The sequence below is a fragment of the Cannabis sativa genome, chromosome 6, assembly GCF_029168945.1.
Source record: "Cannabis sativa cultivar Pink pepper isolate KNU-18-1 chromosome 6, ASM2916894v1, whole genome shotgun sequence".
Taxonomy (NCBI): domain Eukaryota; kingdom Viridiplantae; phylum Streptophyta; class Magnoliopsida; order Rosales; family Cannabaceae; genus Cannabis; species Cannabis sativa.
This window is the reverse complement of record NC_083606.1, coordinates 10,664,342-10,681,966: the sequence shown is the minus strand read 5'-3', so window position 1 is coordinate 10,681,966 and position 17,625 is coordinate 10,664,342. Positions and strand designations below refer to the sequence as shown.

Genomic DNA, 17,625 nt, shown 5'->3' with positions numbered 1-17,625 from the left:
CAAATAATTTTAGTGACATTTTAAAAATGTTACTAAATTATATCACATGTACTTTTGTAAAAATGTCATGATTATTTATATAATTTAAAAATTACCAATTTTGTCGATTAAATAATTATAAAGATATTAATAATATATTTTATTATTTAAAATATCATTTTGTGTTTAAATATTATTAAATTAGTTTTACTATGAGTACTTCTTATGCAAAGATAGCCTACATCAGAGCAAAAGTATTTTGAACTTGCAAATTTTATAATTTCAGTATTCAAATATTTTATAATTACATGGAAATATTTTTGTACATACATAAAAAGTAATTTCTATCATTTAAAACAACAATAATGGAATGGTATCTATACATACAAATATATCTTTTTTAGTGAAATAATACCAAAAGAAGAAGAAGAAAAAAGAGCATTTACTTCAACATTTTGCAACTTAAAAGAAGAAGAGTAGTATGAATTATCTTGCAATAAAATATATGTGTGAATTAGTATATGAGAATAATGCAGTATTAGCAAATAAAGAGAACTTAATAGGTAATAAGTTATGCAAGTTGACATGCTTTAGACAAAAAATTGTGAATTATAGACACGGCCGACTCTGAGGATAGACGAGCTAGGCATGTGCCTCGGGGCCTGAACGCTTAGGGTCCTGAAACTGTAAAAAAAAATTATTAGTATATAGATAAAATATTAAATAATAAGAAAGTATAATAAATATTGTTTGGTGTAGTGGCAAAAAGTCTTAATTTAAGGTCAAGGAATTAATTTCCAATATCTACTTTTCTATTTTTTAAAAAAATAAACTATTTAATGAGTATGTATGAATGATTGAATCTTAGAGTTCTTAAGAGTTTTCAAAAGTTTTACCATCACACTAAATTATTACAAGTCTACAATTATCATTTTGATAATAATTAAACTATATATGTAGGGGCCCCAAGATTTAATTTTGCCTTAGGCCTCATATACCTTTAGACCGGCTCTGGTCACATGGAAAGTATCTTGAAGTGACAAACAAAATTGATGCAGTATTTAAAAAAGAGGTAAAAATAATAGAATTTTAAAAAAAAAATGATAAAAATAAAAGAGGAAAATATAAAAGGGGTATAGAATATAATTTCTTTTATGGGAGAAATTGAAGAATACCTTCTTTTTTTTTTTGGATAAATACATAAGGCATTATTTTTTGTAAAAAAAAATTATATTTTTACATTTAAAGTTTTTTTTTTATATATTTTTACAATTTTTCATAGAAACAATAAGAAAACTATATAAAAGTAACATCAAAATAATATCTAAACAATAACAAAAAATAACATACAGATAACAAAAAATCAATAACAAATTAACAAGAGTACAACATAAAAAGACTGTATTTTCTGTAAATAAAAATCATAAAAATATTTAAAATTCCGTGAAACCGTATTTTTGTAATTTTTTTATTGTTTTTGTGTATTTGTGAAATAATCCTTTTTTTTATACATCAATTAAGTTTACCTTTAAAGAAAATTTAATTCAAATATATCTCTTTTTATGAGTATTATACCTAAATTATCTTCACACTCTCACATAATTAAGACATAATTTTAAATATAATACATTGTGTTCTTTAGAGATAGATGTATAGGTTTGTAGAAAAGTTGGGGTAAAATTTTAATTAAAGAAAAATAAAGACTATCGTGAAGTAATAAAGATAAAATTAGTAGAATGATTAAAAAAAAGTAAGCATAATAGATTTTAAAAGAGGGAATAAAAATTAAGGGTATAGGCATTAATTGAAAAGAAGTATGTAGTGAAATTTTCTCAATTTTTATTAGGATTATGAAACTTGTGTAGTTAAAGACAGACTAGCCAGTTGATCATATTTGAGTTAAGGATACCAAATGAGTATTTTAGTGTACCAAACATGTATTTAGATAAAAAGGATGGTACTAAACCAACACACACTCATGATCTATTCAATCATACACCAACTGACCAACCAAGATTCAGCAATGCAAACACTTAGCAATTTGTGTTCGTCAATCATGTTCATATCATGTCGAGACTTATGTATTACAAACAAATATCAAACTCAAATCTAACATTAAATAAAATTGACCTAACACAACCTGTATAACTAAAAAAATCATGTTTATGTTTGCCAGTCAAGCAATCTTCATAACTCATCAATTTTTGTACTTTAATAAAAGTCCAATCTTCAATAAATCTGAACAAAAATATACTGTCACTAACTATTTAGCTCTAGTACTCAATCTGAAACACAAACTTGGCTCTTAACATTTAACATTTCCCCTTGTTGTGGACATGAAATACAAAACTATATCTCAAGGTCTACTGCAGTCTTCATCATGGAACATGGTAAAATCAGGCACCTCCTCGATACGCTCTGCGGGCTGCCAGAATAAAAAAAGAGATTATTGAAAAGAAAATTTTGATGTGATAATGAAGAAGGCTAAAAGTGACATGGAGAAACTCTAAACCTGCCACAATTGCAACAGTCGCCATAGCAAAAAATCGATGATCATTACCAAGCAAAATAGCTTGCCTGCCCATGATCCACACGAGAGATACCTGACAAGAATATGAAATTAACTCTTGAGCCTTCAATATTACTAATTTATCTAATGTTAATTAATGTAAATAGCTAAGGAAATTATCTGGCTAAAAGTAATTGGATTTAAGGTGGAAAAAAGTTGAATAAGCAACCCAAATCAGATGACCAAAACCTAAAAACCAAAACATGTGTTGCTCCATTACAAAGAATTTTGTGACATGACTAAAATTCACATCTTGCAATCATATTCAAAAGTTAAGTCAGAAGGTTTTAATTTGTTTAATTTAGTAGGGATAAGGGTCAATCTTTATTCTTTAAACAACAAAATCAATCCCATCAGCATACTACTTTTATCAATTCTATCCCAAATAAAGGCAAAGACAAGGGTGACAAAAAAGCTGAGCTAAATGCTATCCATGCACAAATACATTGTTCTGAGAAAAAACATTGCTGTAATCAATAACACATATCTTTGTTTAATGATATGTTCAGAAGCTTACCGAGAGAGTCTTTCTAGAAGACTTTGATTTGTGCATTTTAGTGCACGATCATACACGATCTCTGTCCTTTTGGCAACATCATGCCAATCATAAAGCCCCTTCATCTAGCAGCAGTCATGAAAATGAGAAAAAACACATTTAACCACTGTTCAAGTAGTCAACTTTCACAGACAATTTATTTAATATCAAATATCCATACTCGATTGTGCATCACTTGGGGATCAATCATGGGAAGAATAGATATTGCCTTCTTGATTGCATGAACCATATCACCAGGATCTGGTTCAGCTAGTACAATCATGTCATCTGGTAGAACCTACAGCCAGAAATGGAGTAGTTAAGCTAAAATGTACTCAAAATTACTGAAGTGTGTTACTTTGTGATCAAACATTGAACATGCATGATAAATAGTTAGGCCCATTATACGGACCTCGGGAACACCTCCTACACGTGTACTGACAGTCAATAATCCACAACTGGCAGCCTCTAGTATGGCTATGCAAAAGGCTTCTGTTAAGGAACTGTTATAGGGATGAAACCATGTTTAGATAGAGGTTCCGGAGAGCACATTAAATGCAAAACCCATTGGTGTGAAATAGCTTTACTCGTGTATGTAATTGATGAGTTAAAATATTATAGCAGAAAAAAAAATGAATAGACAACTTAAGCTGAATTATAAGGTACCCCTACCTTGCATTATCAAGTACCTGTTTAAGAATATATGGCCAGAAACAAGGACAGAACGCACTTGAGCATGTGGGACTGCACCCAACATTTCAACACGATCTTGAAGGGAATGTTTCTCCCTCATCTCTTCTAACCGCACACGTTTAGGTCCATCTCCTCCGACAATGAAACGAACCTTATTACAGATTTCTGAATGAGATAACCAGAGCAATAAACAAACTTAACAATTTTATGTTTCAAAATGGACAAAAAAGAGAAAAAAGCAAAAAAGACAGGGGTGTTTGCACCAACTAGATAGGTCATTTTTGGTTTTCCACGAAAGAACTTATTTTCTGATCTTTATATCTCCTTGTACCAACTCTAACAGCTATTTTTTTTTTTGTTTTGAAAAATTTTGCAGCAGCAGTAATAATTATTATATTGCACAGTGAAGAAGTGAAAGTATACTATGCTGATATGATTTCAAATTGAAAAAGATGAAAACCAAATCGAGAGTCAGACAACAGCAGACGAAATATGATATCGTTCTCAAAAAACTCACAAAGGGATATAATCGGCAGACTTCTGGAATAACTTCAACAAGCAGATCAGCACCTTTCCTGTACACCAGCCTACTAATAACAACAATAACAATTTCATCACGACTAAGTCTTTTTGCAGCAGGCTTGAACATAGCTGTGTCAACAGCATTAGGTATCACAAAAACCTTCTCTGGCAGCAAACCCGAGCGTAGCACTGTATTTTCCTTGCTTGTATGAGATACACAAATTGCCTGAGTTACATCCGCTAAAGTAAACTGTAAAACCTTATTCATGTGGATGCTACCAACATCAGAAAAACCATAGAGTGAGTGATCAGTAAACACGGCCTTATACCCCATTGTGCGTGCGTGCATCAAAGCTTCATGACAGAGAGTTGAGAATGCTTGATGGCCATGTACCAATGATATCTTTTCTCTTACAAGTATAGTCCTTATAATAGGAAGAGTTCCATAGAAGGTTGGTAGTGTATTCTGCATCACAAAGGGTGTCCATGGTATATAGTAAACTTTCAGCCCTCCTGTCATATATCTCACTCCAGATCGGTTCCCATAGGCATGTGTCATTACCACCACCTTAACAATCAGAAGAAAATGAGTCCACGAACACAAACATAATATAATTATCAATACAACATAATTTCCTTTTATTATGAGACAATCCAACATCAATTTAGCACATGCACTGTCATGTGATGGAAAAGGGGAAGAAAATACGTGTGCAAGTTTTAAAAAAAAATGGTCCAACGATACATTTGTATTACAGTTATAGGAACAAAATAAATATAAATATAGTACTTTCATATGGCTACTATATGTGACAACATTTTCTAACCTTGTGGCCAAGCTTTATTAGACATTGTGCGAGGTAGTAAATGTGATTCTCCACACCCCCAAAATTGGGGTAAAAAAAATCAGAGACCATTAGAATTCTGAACCTTTCCTTCTGCTCACCCATCTATCCCAGTTAGCTGGAACTGAAGTTCAATCCACCAATATTCTATGAGATCTTGGCGTTATTGTTTGGTCTCTAAGGAAAAAGTAGCAGACAGTTAATTAAATAAACCGTTATTGGAAAATTGAAAACTGATGAACACGAAAATTAATGCACAGTTTAGCATCTCAAGGACCATAAAGGAAGCAAGTCAGATGGCACTAAATTATAATGATGTATCTCTATTGTTCTATGCTCGGCAAATATGTGCATAAGGCCTAAGCTAGTAAATAGTGCCAGAAATTTTGAAGCCTATGCAACAACATTTCACAAATTTTGGGTTACACTGAACTGGGATTAGAGAGTTACCCTACCCAATTGAAAATCTAACTAAGGTTTATGAGTTAAAACTCAAACCATTGCAAGAATCTCAACGGTGTCCCAAAAAACATCTACAATAAGAACTTGAAACATAATCAAAACATTCAAAGCTCTCCATTTTCAACAGGCTTCCTCTGTTTAAAGAGAAAAAATCTGGAGGGTGCCAGTGTCTTCAAAATTAATGATAATTTCTCTAGCAGAAAATGCTAAACTTCTTAAAGTGTTCCAACCTTTATAATCTAGACTGAAAAACAACGAAGCTTCCATCATATAAACACAAAGTCCTGGAATTGAGCAGAAAGTTTAATGTTATATAAAAAAAAATACACTGAAAACTGACTAACCTTTCCTGAGATTACTTTATAAACTCTGTTTGCTCACAAAAAAAAAAGTCGTACAATATTTTTGTTTTTTCAGAAATCAATTATGATTAATCAAAATACGAAAGTTCATTAACAATAATCAATATCATGAATACACCTGAAGAAAATAACCCAGCCCAGGAAATAGATAAAATGAACAAAAACAATAGTATATGCACAGTAAATCAAAAAAATTATATCACAAAACTCAAAAACAAATTCAAACCAAGAGTCGTATACAATAAACATACATATACAATTAAAAGAAAATTAAATATAAGTGTATAGGAGCTTTACCTAGACTCACACTGGGTTTAGAAATCTAGACTATGACATCCACATCCATCCACAAAAGGGAGCAGAGGAACCCAAACGTCGGCAACATTCAATAGTCAATTACATAATTAAGAGCTTCGAAACCAATTTTTGGGTGAATCATGTTTTACTCGATGAGAGGATTTCTTTCGTGTTGGGTGGATCGTATTTGAGGAAAGATCCAAAAGTGTTAAACTCACTTTTTAAAACATATATACGAAATTGTCACCCATTTAACCTGAAAACAATCTCAACATAAGTAGTGAAGTCAAACACAGGATATCTTTCACCTAAAATTTGAATCCTTACACTTGGTGTCATACCTACAGCAATAACCAGTCAAAAATAAAGAAACTAACAGAATCACATTGCTCAAAAAACTTATTCAACAAAATTTACCAGGCCTACTTCATAATCCATATGTGAATTACTGTGTCTTCATCCACATATATCATAGAAAGAAACCCAAAAATTTTAGCTATGTCCCCACCATCATTACCTCTCTCAAATTGAGGTAACTTTATAAGATTAAATTTCTCCTTACTTATATCAAAAGCAATTATCCCTGTAAATAATTCCAGTTCATCTTCATCATCAGTTGTATTACTATTTTCATAGCCAATAGACCAATGAATGAAGTTATTAACATTAATGGACATGCCCAATGCCCATAGATGGTGTAACAGTAGTAGGTTAGGCATTGTTATTGCTTTCCATGAATTGTTTCTCAAACTATAAATCCCAATTTGGAGACCCTCTTTAAAAGAATGTCGAGGTGTGAACACCACCACTTTGAAATCATTGGTTAAGGGGTCATAGCCAAGCCTACCTAAACAATAATATTTATCTTCAGATCTAATCATTGGTTATGTTTATGCCTATTACTCATATACAGAGAAGAGAGGAAAAAATAGAGAAAGCAGAGAGAGACTTACCCATTCAGAGAAAGAGCACATCGAGAGATCGAGAGAGATAATGAGAGGACCGAGAAAGGGGAAGGAAGCTTGATTTGTGGTCGGCCTGCGGCGTCGATGGCTAAACAATAGCCGTCTGAGTCGTCATGCGCGGAGAGCAAGAGAACGATAGAGAAAGAATATCTCGAAGGGGAGAGAGAGCTTAGGGGCTTTAGGTTTTAGGGGCCGGCGAATCTCATGGTGGGGTCGGATTGGACCGTCGGTGACAGACAGAAAAGAGTTCCACCGGGACTGAGAAGAGAAACCGTGTGGTGAGAGGGTGAACCTAAAATGGGGAATGATATTCCTTCAAAAAAAAAAAAAAAACTGTGAAATGATATTTTTTTCATATTAAATTTTTTAATTTTTTTACTAATATTTATTTATTTATTTGAAAATTTTAGTAATTTTTTTTTGAAACAGTTAGTAATCTCTTTATATATTAAAAGTGTCTATCTAACGGCAATTTTTGGTTTAACGTTTTGTTATTTTTTATTCCGTTAACTTTAACGGAGACCACCGTTTCCTTTAATTAATGTCATTCAAACCATATTGCGATTCCTCTTTCTTCTCAAATAAAACCATGCGATTTTCAATCCCAATAATTCTCCATCCCTGCAACTGTATCTGCGATTCTTCATCCACATTAAATGTGAATCTTCTTTCTTCTCTCAAACCCAAATTTCAAAAATCTTTACGAGAAAACGATCAGTGATCTCCATTTATAATCTTTTTCTAAATGGCGAGGTCTTATCTCCACTACCTTCCTCTTTCTTCAGTCTCGACCGACTAACTAAATCCCAAATCCCAAATCGCACCACAGAATTAATGGATTCCATCTCTCGCCTCTGCATATGCTGCTCCTCACGACTGCTACCGACCACCACTGGCTTCTACGACTTCAATCATTGAAGCCCCAATGGTACAGAGTCTCTCGTCACTGAATCTCAACTCAATGTTGTCCTTGCCGTCGCTCGGTTCCTGTCGAAATGTCAAGATTGCACTGATCTCTGTCCTAAATCACTGGTTTTGGAGTTCTTTCGTTATATTCGGACTTCATTCGATAAATCTTTTTGGCTGCAAGCATTTGGTACTGATGTGATTGCTTCATTCTTGGCTGAGTTTTTGAGATATATATGCAAAGCAGCGGAATCGTCGCTGGATTTTGCAACTGAGATAGATCATGAGTTGATAGGCGAGGTTGTGAATATTTTTTTTTCCATCTTTAGTGTATATTTTTATTTATCGATTCTCTATTGTATTCTTATGGTTTATGGTTGTTTACGATGCAGGCTTGGTGAGAGGAGTATCCTGGCAACAACATTCTTTGTCCAAGATTATATGCCTTTCAGTGGCCTTACAACATTCAGAATTACTTTCTTATCAAAATTTGAGTGTTCTCAAATGCTACATCCTGTAGGTTATCATTTTATAATTACAGTGATCTTAATTGATTTAACTATGTATCTAAATATTATTATTTTGCATCTAAAGCTGTTAGAAGACATTACATTTGTAGATACTCCTGGAGTTTTATCAGGGGGAACCAACGAACACAACGAGCATACGACTTTACTGGTGTTATGTCATGGTTTGCTTTCTAGAAATTTTCTGTGTTTAATCTTTTCTTTTGGACAGCAACAATTTATCTATATTATTGCATACCATATATTTGATAAAATGACTCAAAGAAAATTTTGGCTACTTCTTTAGCATTGCTTCCATTGATTTATTATATTTGAGAGTAATTTTAAGATGTAATCTTTCGTACCAGTAGTTTTATATATTGTTCCTGAGTTATTGGATAAAACCATTTTTTTCTCTATTATTTGGTTGGAGAAATTTTGTGGAAGCAATCTTTTATTTTCTTAGTGGTATAATTATCAATAATAGACCATTGCCTAATGATTTATTCTACTGCAGTGCAGATTAAATCATGCTGATCTCGAAAATTCACAAATCACTACAATAATGAAAAGTAATGAATTTAATGCTTTAGTTCTTCTAGCACTACAACGATATTGGGGTATCTTATAGCACTACAAAAAAAATTTATCATTTCTTAATTACCATTTTTAGTTTTCATTAATTTGGCTGATATATAAGTCAACAACTTGTCATGTTTTTCTTCATAATAAGTCTTCCATAAGTTTAGAGGTTAAACAATGAGCTTATATGAAATGGTTCTCTACCTTTTGTTTTAGCTTGAACCTTTTGTACTTTTGTTCTTTTGTAGTAAAGTTCAGGTTTTCAAAAAAAAAAAAAAAAAAAAAAAGTCTTCCATAATTTTATATGTTTATTTATTGTTCATCTAAATTCTTGATATAGCTCAATCACCATGTTTAGTTTGTAGGTAAGTGTATTATTAATTCTTAATGCAATATTTACCATTTCTCAATCATCATGTTTAGTTTTCATTAGTTTGGTTAATTTTCTATTATATTTTAGTTATATACTTTGCAAGTTTTGATATAATTATCTCCGAACGAGTTGAATGTATTTTATATTGCTAATGAACTCCAAACTCCTCTATTGTCATTTTTGGTCAAAATGACCCTACACTGACTCTCTTTACTTTTTTAATTTTCTATTTTATGATTAGATATTTTTTTTATTTGCTTTAGTTACAAAAGTAGTGTCCCTTATATAAAGGAAAAGACGTTTGAATATAATTACATCAAAATTAGAATGAGCAAATCTAAAACAAATAAAAAATATAATATGTTATAAAAATAAACTAAATATACGTGCAATGCACGTAACTTCAATCTAGTTTATATATTAAAAGTGCCTATCTAACGGCATTTCTTGGTTTAACATTCTTGGTTTAACAGAATATACTTAAAAATAAAAATAAAAGAATATAATAAAAGAATATTCTGTTAAATTTAACGATTAGGTTTGATCTCCCGTTAAAAAATAAATCCAATAATTAAACCCAAAAAATTAAACAATCTTTTAAATAAACAATCTTTTAAATATTAATAATCTCTAAATTAAAAAAATCATCTTAGCCACATATCTCTCTAACAAACCTATCTTGGGAGAATATTAATAATTTTTTTATTTATTTTTTAAAAAAGAAAAATATAGATAAAATATCTAAAAAAGATAATATAAAAGAAGATTGATTGTGTTGGGTTAGAGATTTTTGTGCTTACCTTATATGTTTGTGCTTATTTACCTTACTAGCTTATATCTATATAATATAGGAAAATTCTACAATACGGATATATTGATGCACTCCTATCTGTTTTAGCATCCGAAATAATTTTTTAGTCAAATTTTTTCTCATGGTCATCTACGTTATAGTTATTTAAGACATCCTGCAAAATTTTAAGAAATTTGGAAAAGTTTAACACGCCGAAAATTATGTTCAAACAGTGTGTTGCACGCGTGACTATTTTATTTTATACGCGTGTAAAATAGATTGTTTAAACATTGTTTTCTATATTGTAAATTATTCCGAATTTTTCAAAATTTTATAGGGTATCTTAAATAGCTATAACGTACATGAATATGAAAAAAAAAATTAGACTAAAAAATTTTTCTGGATGCCGAAATAAGTTAAAGGTGCATCAGTACATCCCTTTTAAGGGTGTGCATTATAGAATCACCCTATAATATATATATATATACTAGGTGATTGTTACGTGTCAAGCCACGTAGTGTTAGTTTTATTTAATATTTTAGTTTTTTATTTTAATTAATAATTAAAATAGTATAATTATTTAAACGATTTGTTTTATAAAAATAAAATATGTGTCAGTATATTTAGTAAGTAAAACATAGTTGTGTTATAATAATATATGTTATACAGTCTCACATATATATATTTATCTATATATTTTATCTTTTCTAGGTAATTACAGAAGGGTCAACTCATATACAGTCTCACATTTATATTATATTTTCTAAACATTTTATCTATATTTTTCTTTTTTAAAAAATAAATAAAAAAATTATTAATATTCTCCCAAAATAGGTTTGTTAGAGAGAGATGTGGGTAAGATGATTTTTTTTAATTTAAAAATAGATTATTAATATTTAAAATATTGTTTAATTTTTTGGATTTAATTATTGGGTTTATTTGTTAACGGGAGATAAAACGTAATCGTTAAATTTAACAGAATATTCTTTTATTTTTAAGTATATCTTGTTAAACCAAGAAATGTCGTTAGATAGGCACTTTTAATATATAAAGATATGTTTGTGCTTATTTTTAGTTTTATTTTTAATTTTACCACTAAGAGGAGAAGGTTGAAAAATATTAGAATATGAAAATATTATTGGTGCTTATTAGTAATTTGCAAAGAATGTGAAAGTCTATAAATATATAGTTGTGTAGCTGTTATTAGATATGAAATGAGATAATAGAACTTTTTTCAATTAGAAGATTAATGTACATTTTACTATTAATAACATACATTATTATAACACAACTATGTTTTACTTACTAAATATACTGACACATATTTTATTTTTATAAAACAAATCGTTCAAATAATTATACTATTTTAATTATTAATTAAAATAAAAAAACTAAAATACTAAATAAAACTAACACTACGTGGCTTGGCACGTAACAATCACCTAGTATTAATTAAAAGCATTATTTTCTATTGTTAAAAAATAGATATTTTTACTCACATTTTTAAATGCCATTAATTTTCATATTTCGTGACACTTTTACAAATGTCATTATTTATACATTTTAGTGACATTTTTTTACATACTATTAAATTTAAATATATATAAACTAGTGACGTTTTATATCAAATGTCAATAAAACATATAAATCCTGACATTTTAAAGAAATGTTATTAATCAAAATGTCATTTACTCACTTTAAAGTGACATTTTTTTATCAAATGTTACTAAACCGATATTTTTACAACATTTTTCTACAAATGTTACAAAACCAAATGTCACTAATGTGATATTTTGGTGTAGTGTCCTATTGATATATTTAAATTAATTTTTAAATAAAAATAAAAATTTATTGACCTGGACTAATTAGGGATTGTAACATGGCAATTGACTTGACAGTTAACTGCTGAGTACTTACAGAAGTTATAGATATATAACTTAGATATTATTACCGTTAAAAATTGAACTTAGATATAGAGTTAAACTTAGGTATTATCCCACAAATTACTCTTTTTCTTTCAATATATACTAGTAAACAATCACTTAAAAATCCATTTTCCATCTTTTCACAAAGTGTAGTTTTCACTATATTTATAGTTGAATAGATAAATATTTTATTTTAATTAGTTTTCAACTAAGAGACTATAGTGACTAGATTAAGAAAGCAAACTAATATTATTAATGAAGAAAAATAAATATTTTGTAAAAAGGAAACATATAGATTTTGTAAAAAAAAAAAAAAAAGAAAGAAATTGTATTTAATTTAGCATTCAACATTATGATGATAAAAAAAATTAACAGTTTGAAATTTTAGTTTGACTTCTTTATCAATGGGGACACCATATAATAAATACCAAAAAAAAAAAGTTTACATAATATAAATTTGTTAAAAAAATATGTAAATGTCTATTTTCTTGGGGAGGCATGGCCACTATAGCCTCAAGTGTGCATCTGCCCCTGGCAGAGAGATCATACTTGTTTCTCTTTTTCTCTTTAATAGTTTACAAATGAAATATTAACTTATGGCTTATCTGGTAAAACTCGGTCCATGGAGCGCCTTGTGTATGCTGACGTGGATTTCACATCACGATGCTGGTTGTCAAAATCGTGTTCTATCTTTATAGGAATTAATGACATATTAATTACTTGATTGTCTATTATTATCTTTCTTAATTTAGAAAGATACAATCTTCTATTCGAGATTATTGGGAGACAATCCCTGATCTTGTGTGATCTGATAGGGAATGGAAAACTACACTGGGATTGCAAATATATGTTGAAGGCTTCTTCCGAATACACGGTTACATGTCTTCCGGATGCTGACCATGCTGGATGGGATCTCGCCTGGACGAGTTGCTCATGTTAGGGTTTATGCCCTAAAAAGCATGTAAAGATATTTCTGATTATAAATAAAAGTTGAATATTTTCATACATGCTTGATTGTTAAATTATTAATATTGAATATTGAATAATTTATATATAAATACCGAAAAATTCTTTATTCATATATGAGATTGTGACTTGTATTGTAGGGAGAATTAAGATCACATAGCATGAATAAAATAGTCAGCAACTTATTAAAGTTATGGAATCTTTAATCAATAGTTGCTAAAGCAGCGGTATTCGGTGCAAGTAATGTAATACCCGGAATTAAGAAATGGATTAGCAAAACCCTAACTAGATAATTATGTATAATAGAGGAATTATATTATTATATAGTTCAATATATGTGATTTATATGAATTTTAATATATTAGAGACCCCGTTGGTGAGCCAGGGACATTTTGGTAATTATGACCCGAGAATGGTAAAATGATAAAATTAATTTAATTATGTGCTTAATAGAACTATATTATTATATAGTATGCCTGTATTGTCTTTTCAGGTGTGTTCTGACAGGTTAGCGCGGTATAGTCACAACCAGGAATTTCGGGCCGAACCGGGTTCGGACCCGAAATGTAAATTGGATTGATAATTTGGCATTTTATTTGATGAATGATAATCTGAAATTTATTTGAAATTAATTGAGTATTGAAATGACTTATTTACCCTTGTGAGGGTGTAGGTGTGAATAATAAGCCATGAGGGTAATTTGGTCATTTGACCCCTATTTGCTATGTTTGATTAAAATTGATTTTTGATGAAATGAAATGCAATTTTCTGGTTTTACTTTCACTCTTGGCCGACCCCCTCTCTCTCCCAAACCCTCTTGTTATTTCAAGTTGAATTTGAAGAAAATTGGTGCGAATTGGAGCTAATTTTTGGAGCTTGATTGTGGGGATTATTCTTGCTTAGTCTTGAGGTAGTCTCTACAGTTTTTAATTGTGTTTCTAATTGATTTTCCTTGCTGAATTTTATGGTGTAATAGCATGTATAGTTGATGTGTTCTTGTGTATGCATGTTGTTAAGTTTGGTGTTTAATCTTGGTGAAATTGCATGATTTGATTGGGACTTATGTTTGTTGAGTTTGGAGTAAGATTTTAGGGTATTTTCTAGGTTGAAAATACATGTTTTATTTGGTCTTGAGCTGCTGGAAAATATTGGAAATATGTTAGTTTGAAGCTCAAGTTTAGAGCTTGAAGTTTTGGAGTTTAAGGCATGATTTTAATTATTGTGCAATCTGAAATTATGGGGTTTATTGTTGGATTTTAATACATAAATATGTGTTTTAGACCCTATAATATTTGCTAGCTGCTGTAAGTTGATTAATTGTGAATTTGGTTGTGAAAAGCAAGCTTGAGTTCATGGAACTCGAGCTTGGTGCTTTAATGGCACTTTTTGATTTTTAGTGCAATTGTTGTGTTTAAGTTGTGGAATATGCTTATTATGACATATATTGATGCTCTGGAAAGTTTGGGAATGTTTGGGGATGATTTGAGTGAGTTTTGAGGGTTTAAAGATTGAGAAATTTCGTGTTCTCTGCCCAGACAACCGGAATTCCGGTTGGTTCATCCGGAATTTCGGTTGGAGTTCATCGGGAAATGCTGAAATTTGTTTTGGCCATAACTTTTGACTCGGGACTCTGTTTGGGACGTTCTTTATACCGTTGGAAAGCTCTTTTCGAGCTCTATGTGATTATCTGTATTTGAAATGCCATGAATTTATTTTATGAATGTGAAATCAGGGGTTAACCCTATTTGTGAAAATCCCGGATTGTGTGTGACTAGGATTACCGGCACCTGGTCAGGAGCACCCGGGGATTTGGAATCTCTACTATTGCGGGACAATAGGTAAGACAGTGATTAGCACGTATAGTATGCGCAGTGGCGCTTATATTGAGAATGATATGCATGAATGTTTAAGTAACCGAGATTAGGGTTATTACCCTAATAGGAACGGTCTAATAGCCTAGGGTTATTACCCTAGTGATATATGTGTATAAATTCCATGCCATGTTAATTGAAATGGGATTTAATGATTATGTGCTCAAGGCATAATCAGGTTGGACTCGGTACTCATAACCGAGATGAACAACTTCTAAGGCCTTAATGTATTTAGACGTGTGAGAGTAACACGTGGGTCTACGTCATGTAGATTTAATTAGATGTGTGAGCGCAACACGTAGGTCTACGCCACGTAGACATAAATGGGCATGATGAAATAATGATCAGGTCTGTGCTATACAGACATATGTGAATGAGCATAATATATTTGTTATGATTTATACTGTCTTTATGGGCTTGGCTCACGGGTGCTCTACTGTGCAGGAAAGGGTAAGGCATTAGCTGATCAGCCATGAGTTTCAGGAGCAGGGCGAAGAATGTACATGTTCATGCCACTTCAGACCAAGCGGGTTATGGGTCTAACAGTGTTGAATTTTGTATTCTGTTTTGCCGCTTAGGTCGGCTAGTAAGAAAGAACTTGTAATAAGTTTGTAAATATTTTTGGGATCCCAACTATTTTGAAAAGTTTAAATATATTACAAGTTTATTTTCAGTCTGTTTAATATAAAAGTTTAAATTCTGCGCTATTTTAATTAGTAATCCCGATTAGGGGATTAGGGTTTTATAAGCGTTTTGGGTAGCGTGCCTAATTATTTTAGGTGTTACAAGTAATCTCAATTTATATTATTGATGTAGTATGACATCTAAGTGAAGGTGTTGTATACAATAGATATTACATATGACATGAACCGAGAACTAATTAAGTTGTCCTTATCAAACATGTCGTTTACTATAAAGACCTAATTCATATCATAAAGATTATCAATAATAGATCGGCCTAAATCCTAATAATCACGAACGCATGTTCATGTCAGTAGTTTTTTTGATTCACTCTTTAAAGTTTTTCAGAGAAGATGTGTAATGACCGCGTTAGTAATTTGGATTAGTAAAGGCAATTAGCACTAATTTCTGTTATTTTATAATTATTTATGAATTAATTATCTGTGGACCCCAATATTTAGAAATAAATATTAGAGTTATAATTTCTCAATTCTGGAGATTTTATTAAACTCTAGGAGTATTATTTGGCTTATATGTGAAATATGTTATTTTTGTAATTTTTGCTCGGCGACAACGGAAAATGCGATGGATGGCTAGTTTGATCACATGGGTAAGTTTAGAACCTTATTTCTTAGTGGGAAATATTTTAGAGAAAATAAAATATCAGGATTGAGCGAGGTTATAGAATTTGACCATTTTACCCCTAGCTTTTAAAATACCCTAGTTTTATGAGTAAGGGCATTTTGGTCATTTGGTTAAATAGTGTATTAGGTGGCTGCCCAACTTTGTGACACCTTGCAACTATTTTCTCAGCCAAGGTTAAGTGAATTATCCTTTAACCATTTAGAAAAAAAAAAAAAAAAGAGAAACATTAAGGAAAAATACCAAAATTGGAGAAGCTGTCTCTTCCTTTCTCTCTTTCTCTTCGAAACCAGCAAGAACAAGGGGGATAGCTGCTGATTTGTGGAGATTTCAGCAAGGAAATTTTGGGAGAATCAAGCTAAGGTAAGCCCTAGTAGAACCCTCCTTTAGTTTTTAAGTTTTTGCTTGGCTTGAGTTTATGATTTTGAATTATAGTGGCTGTTAGGTTTAGGTAGGTTTAGGGTTCGAATTTTAGGGTTCTTTTGAGTTGATTTTAACTCCTAGCAGCTGGTTTTAGTGTGTGTTGTTGGTTTTGTGCAAGCTTGAGTTTTAAACTCAAAGCTTTGATCATTAATGGCAAGTTGAGTTTCTTTGAGTTTTTTTGTGAAATACTGGCTGGAATATATTGTGTATACCCTAATTAGGTACTCTGGAAGGTTTGGTTGCATTTGGTGGAGAATTGAGCAAAGAATGAAAAGTTTAGGGAAAACTGGTGCGAACCGGCTAGCTGGTTTGCAGAGCCTCTAAAACCGGCTAGCCGGTTTTGGCAGGGTTCCCCAAACCTTTCATTTTCTCAAATTTCGTCTTTGCGGTGCCTTGGTTGGGTGTTTCCCCATTTCTAAAGTTAGAATAATTTATAAAAAGTATAACAGAACTTAGGGTTAAGGTTTTGGGTTTCCCGGGATTAGGGTTTTAATCATGTAACTTACCCGGTTTCATGATGTGATTAGGGCATCCATCTATCGCGAGACTTTCCGTTCAGGTCGGCTAGCACACTTGAGTTCGGAAAGAAGATAAAAAATGTATATAATGTGTGATATCAATATCTGAGTGTATGTATATGTTATGTGTATATGCATGCTTAAATTGTTAATTGTACTACCAACACTTGTACAGATATGGTACAGAGTGCATCGGTATAGTGAATATTGTTT

General features: G+C 31.2%; 1 protein-coding gene and 1 long non-coding RNA gene across 7 annotated transcripts; one reads left to right on the top strand and one right to left on the bottom strand.

Annotated features, from left to right (window-relative positions):
- Nucleotides 1-1,995: 1,995 nt before the first annotated feature.
- On the bottom strand, nucleotides 1,996-7,590 carry LOC115725508 (phosphatidylinositol N-acetylglucosaminyltransferase subunit A). 6 transcript variants are annotated; one of them, XM_061117042.1, is made up of 11 exons: nucleotides 7,218-7,564; nucleotides 6,682-7,111; nucleotides 6,265-6,520; nucleotides 5,126-5,320; nucleotides 4,294-4,866; nucleotides 3,773-3,927; nucleotides 3,496-3,586; nucleotides 3,265-3,381; nucleotides 3,066-3,169; nucleotides 2,492-2,582; nucleotides 1,996-2,404 (listed from the first exon to the last, which is right to left on the bottom strand). In XM_061117042.1, exons 4-11 carry the CDS (start codon nucleotides 5,246-5,248, stop codon nucleotides 2,336-2,338), a joined length of 1,323 nt encoding a protein of 440 aa, XP_060973025.1. In that variant the 5' UTR covers nucleotides 5,249-5,320; nucleotides 6,265-6,520; nucleotides 6,682-7,111; nucleotides 7,218-7,564; the 3' UTR covers nucleotides 1,996-2,335. The 6 variants fall into 6 exon arrangements, with proteins under 6 accessions (XP_060973025.1, XP_060973024.1, XP_030510916.1 ...); XM_061117041.1 differs by lacking the exon at nucleotides 6,682-7,111 and having other exon boundaries at nucleotides 6,265-6,605; nucleotides 7,218-7,590; XM_030655056.2 differs by lacking the exon at nucleotides 6,682-7,111 and having other exon boundaries at nucleotides 7,218-7,583.
- Nucleotides 7,591-13,955: 6,365 nt separating this feature from the next.
- On the top strand, nucleotides 13,956-15,821 carry LOC133038762 (uncharacterized). Its single transcript, XR_009688278.1, has 3 exons — nucleotides 13,956-14,187; nucleotides 15,053-15,115; nucleotides 15,593-15,821. It is a non-coding gene; the product is annotated as an uncharacterized LOC133038762 (long non-coding RNA).
- Nucleotides 15,822-17,625: the final 1,804 nt, after the last annotated feature.

Coding starts and splice junctions, on each gene's coding strand:
- LOC115725508 (XM_061117041.1), bottom strand. CDS start 5,248: ATGGGTGAGCAGAAGGAAAGGTTCAGAATTCTAATGGTCTCTGATTTT. Junction 4,867..5,125: donor TAATAAAGCTTGGCCACAAG/GTTAGAAAATGT, acceptor CTGATTGTTAAG/GTGGTGGTAATGACACATGC. Junction 3,587..3,772: donor GGCCATATATTCTTAAACAG/GTACTTGATAAT, acceptor TCCCTATAACAG/TTCCTTAACAGAAGCCTTTT.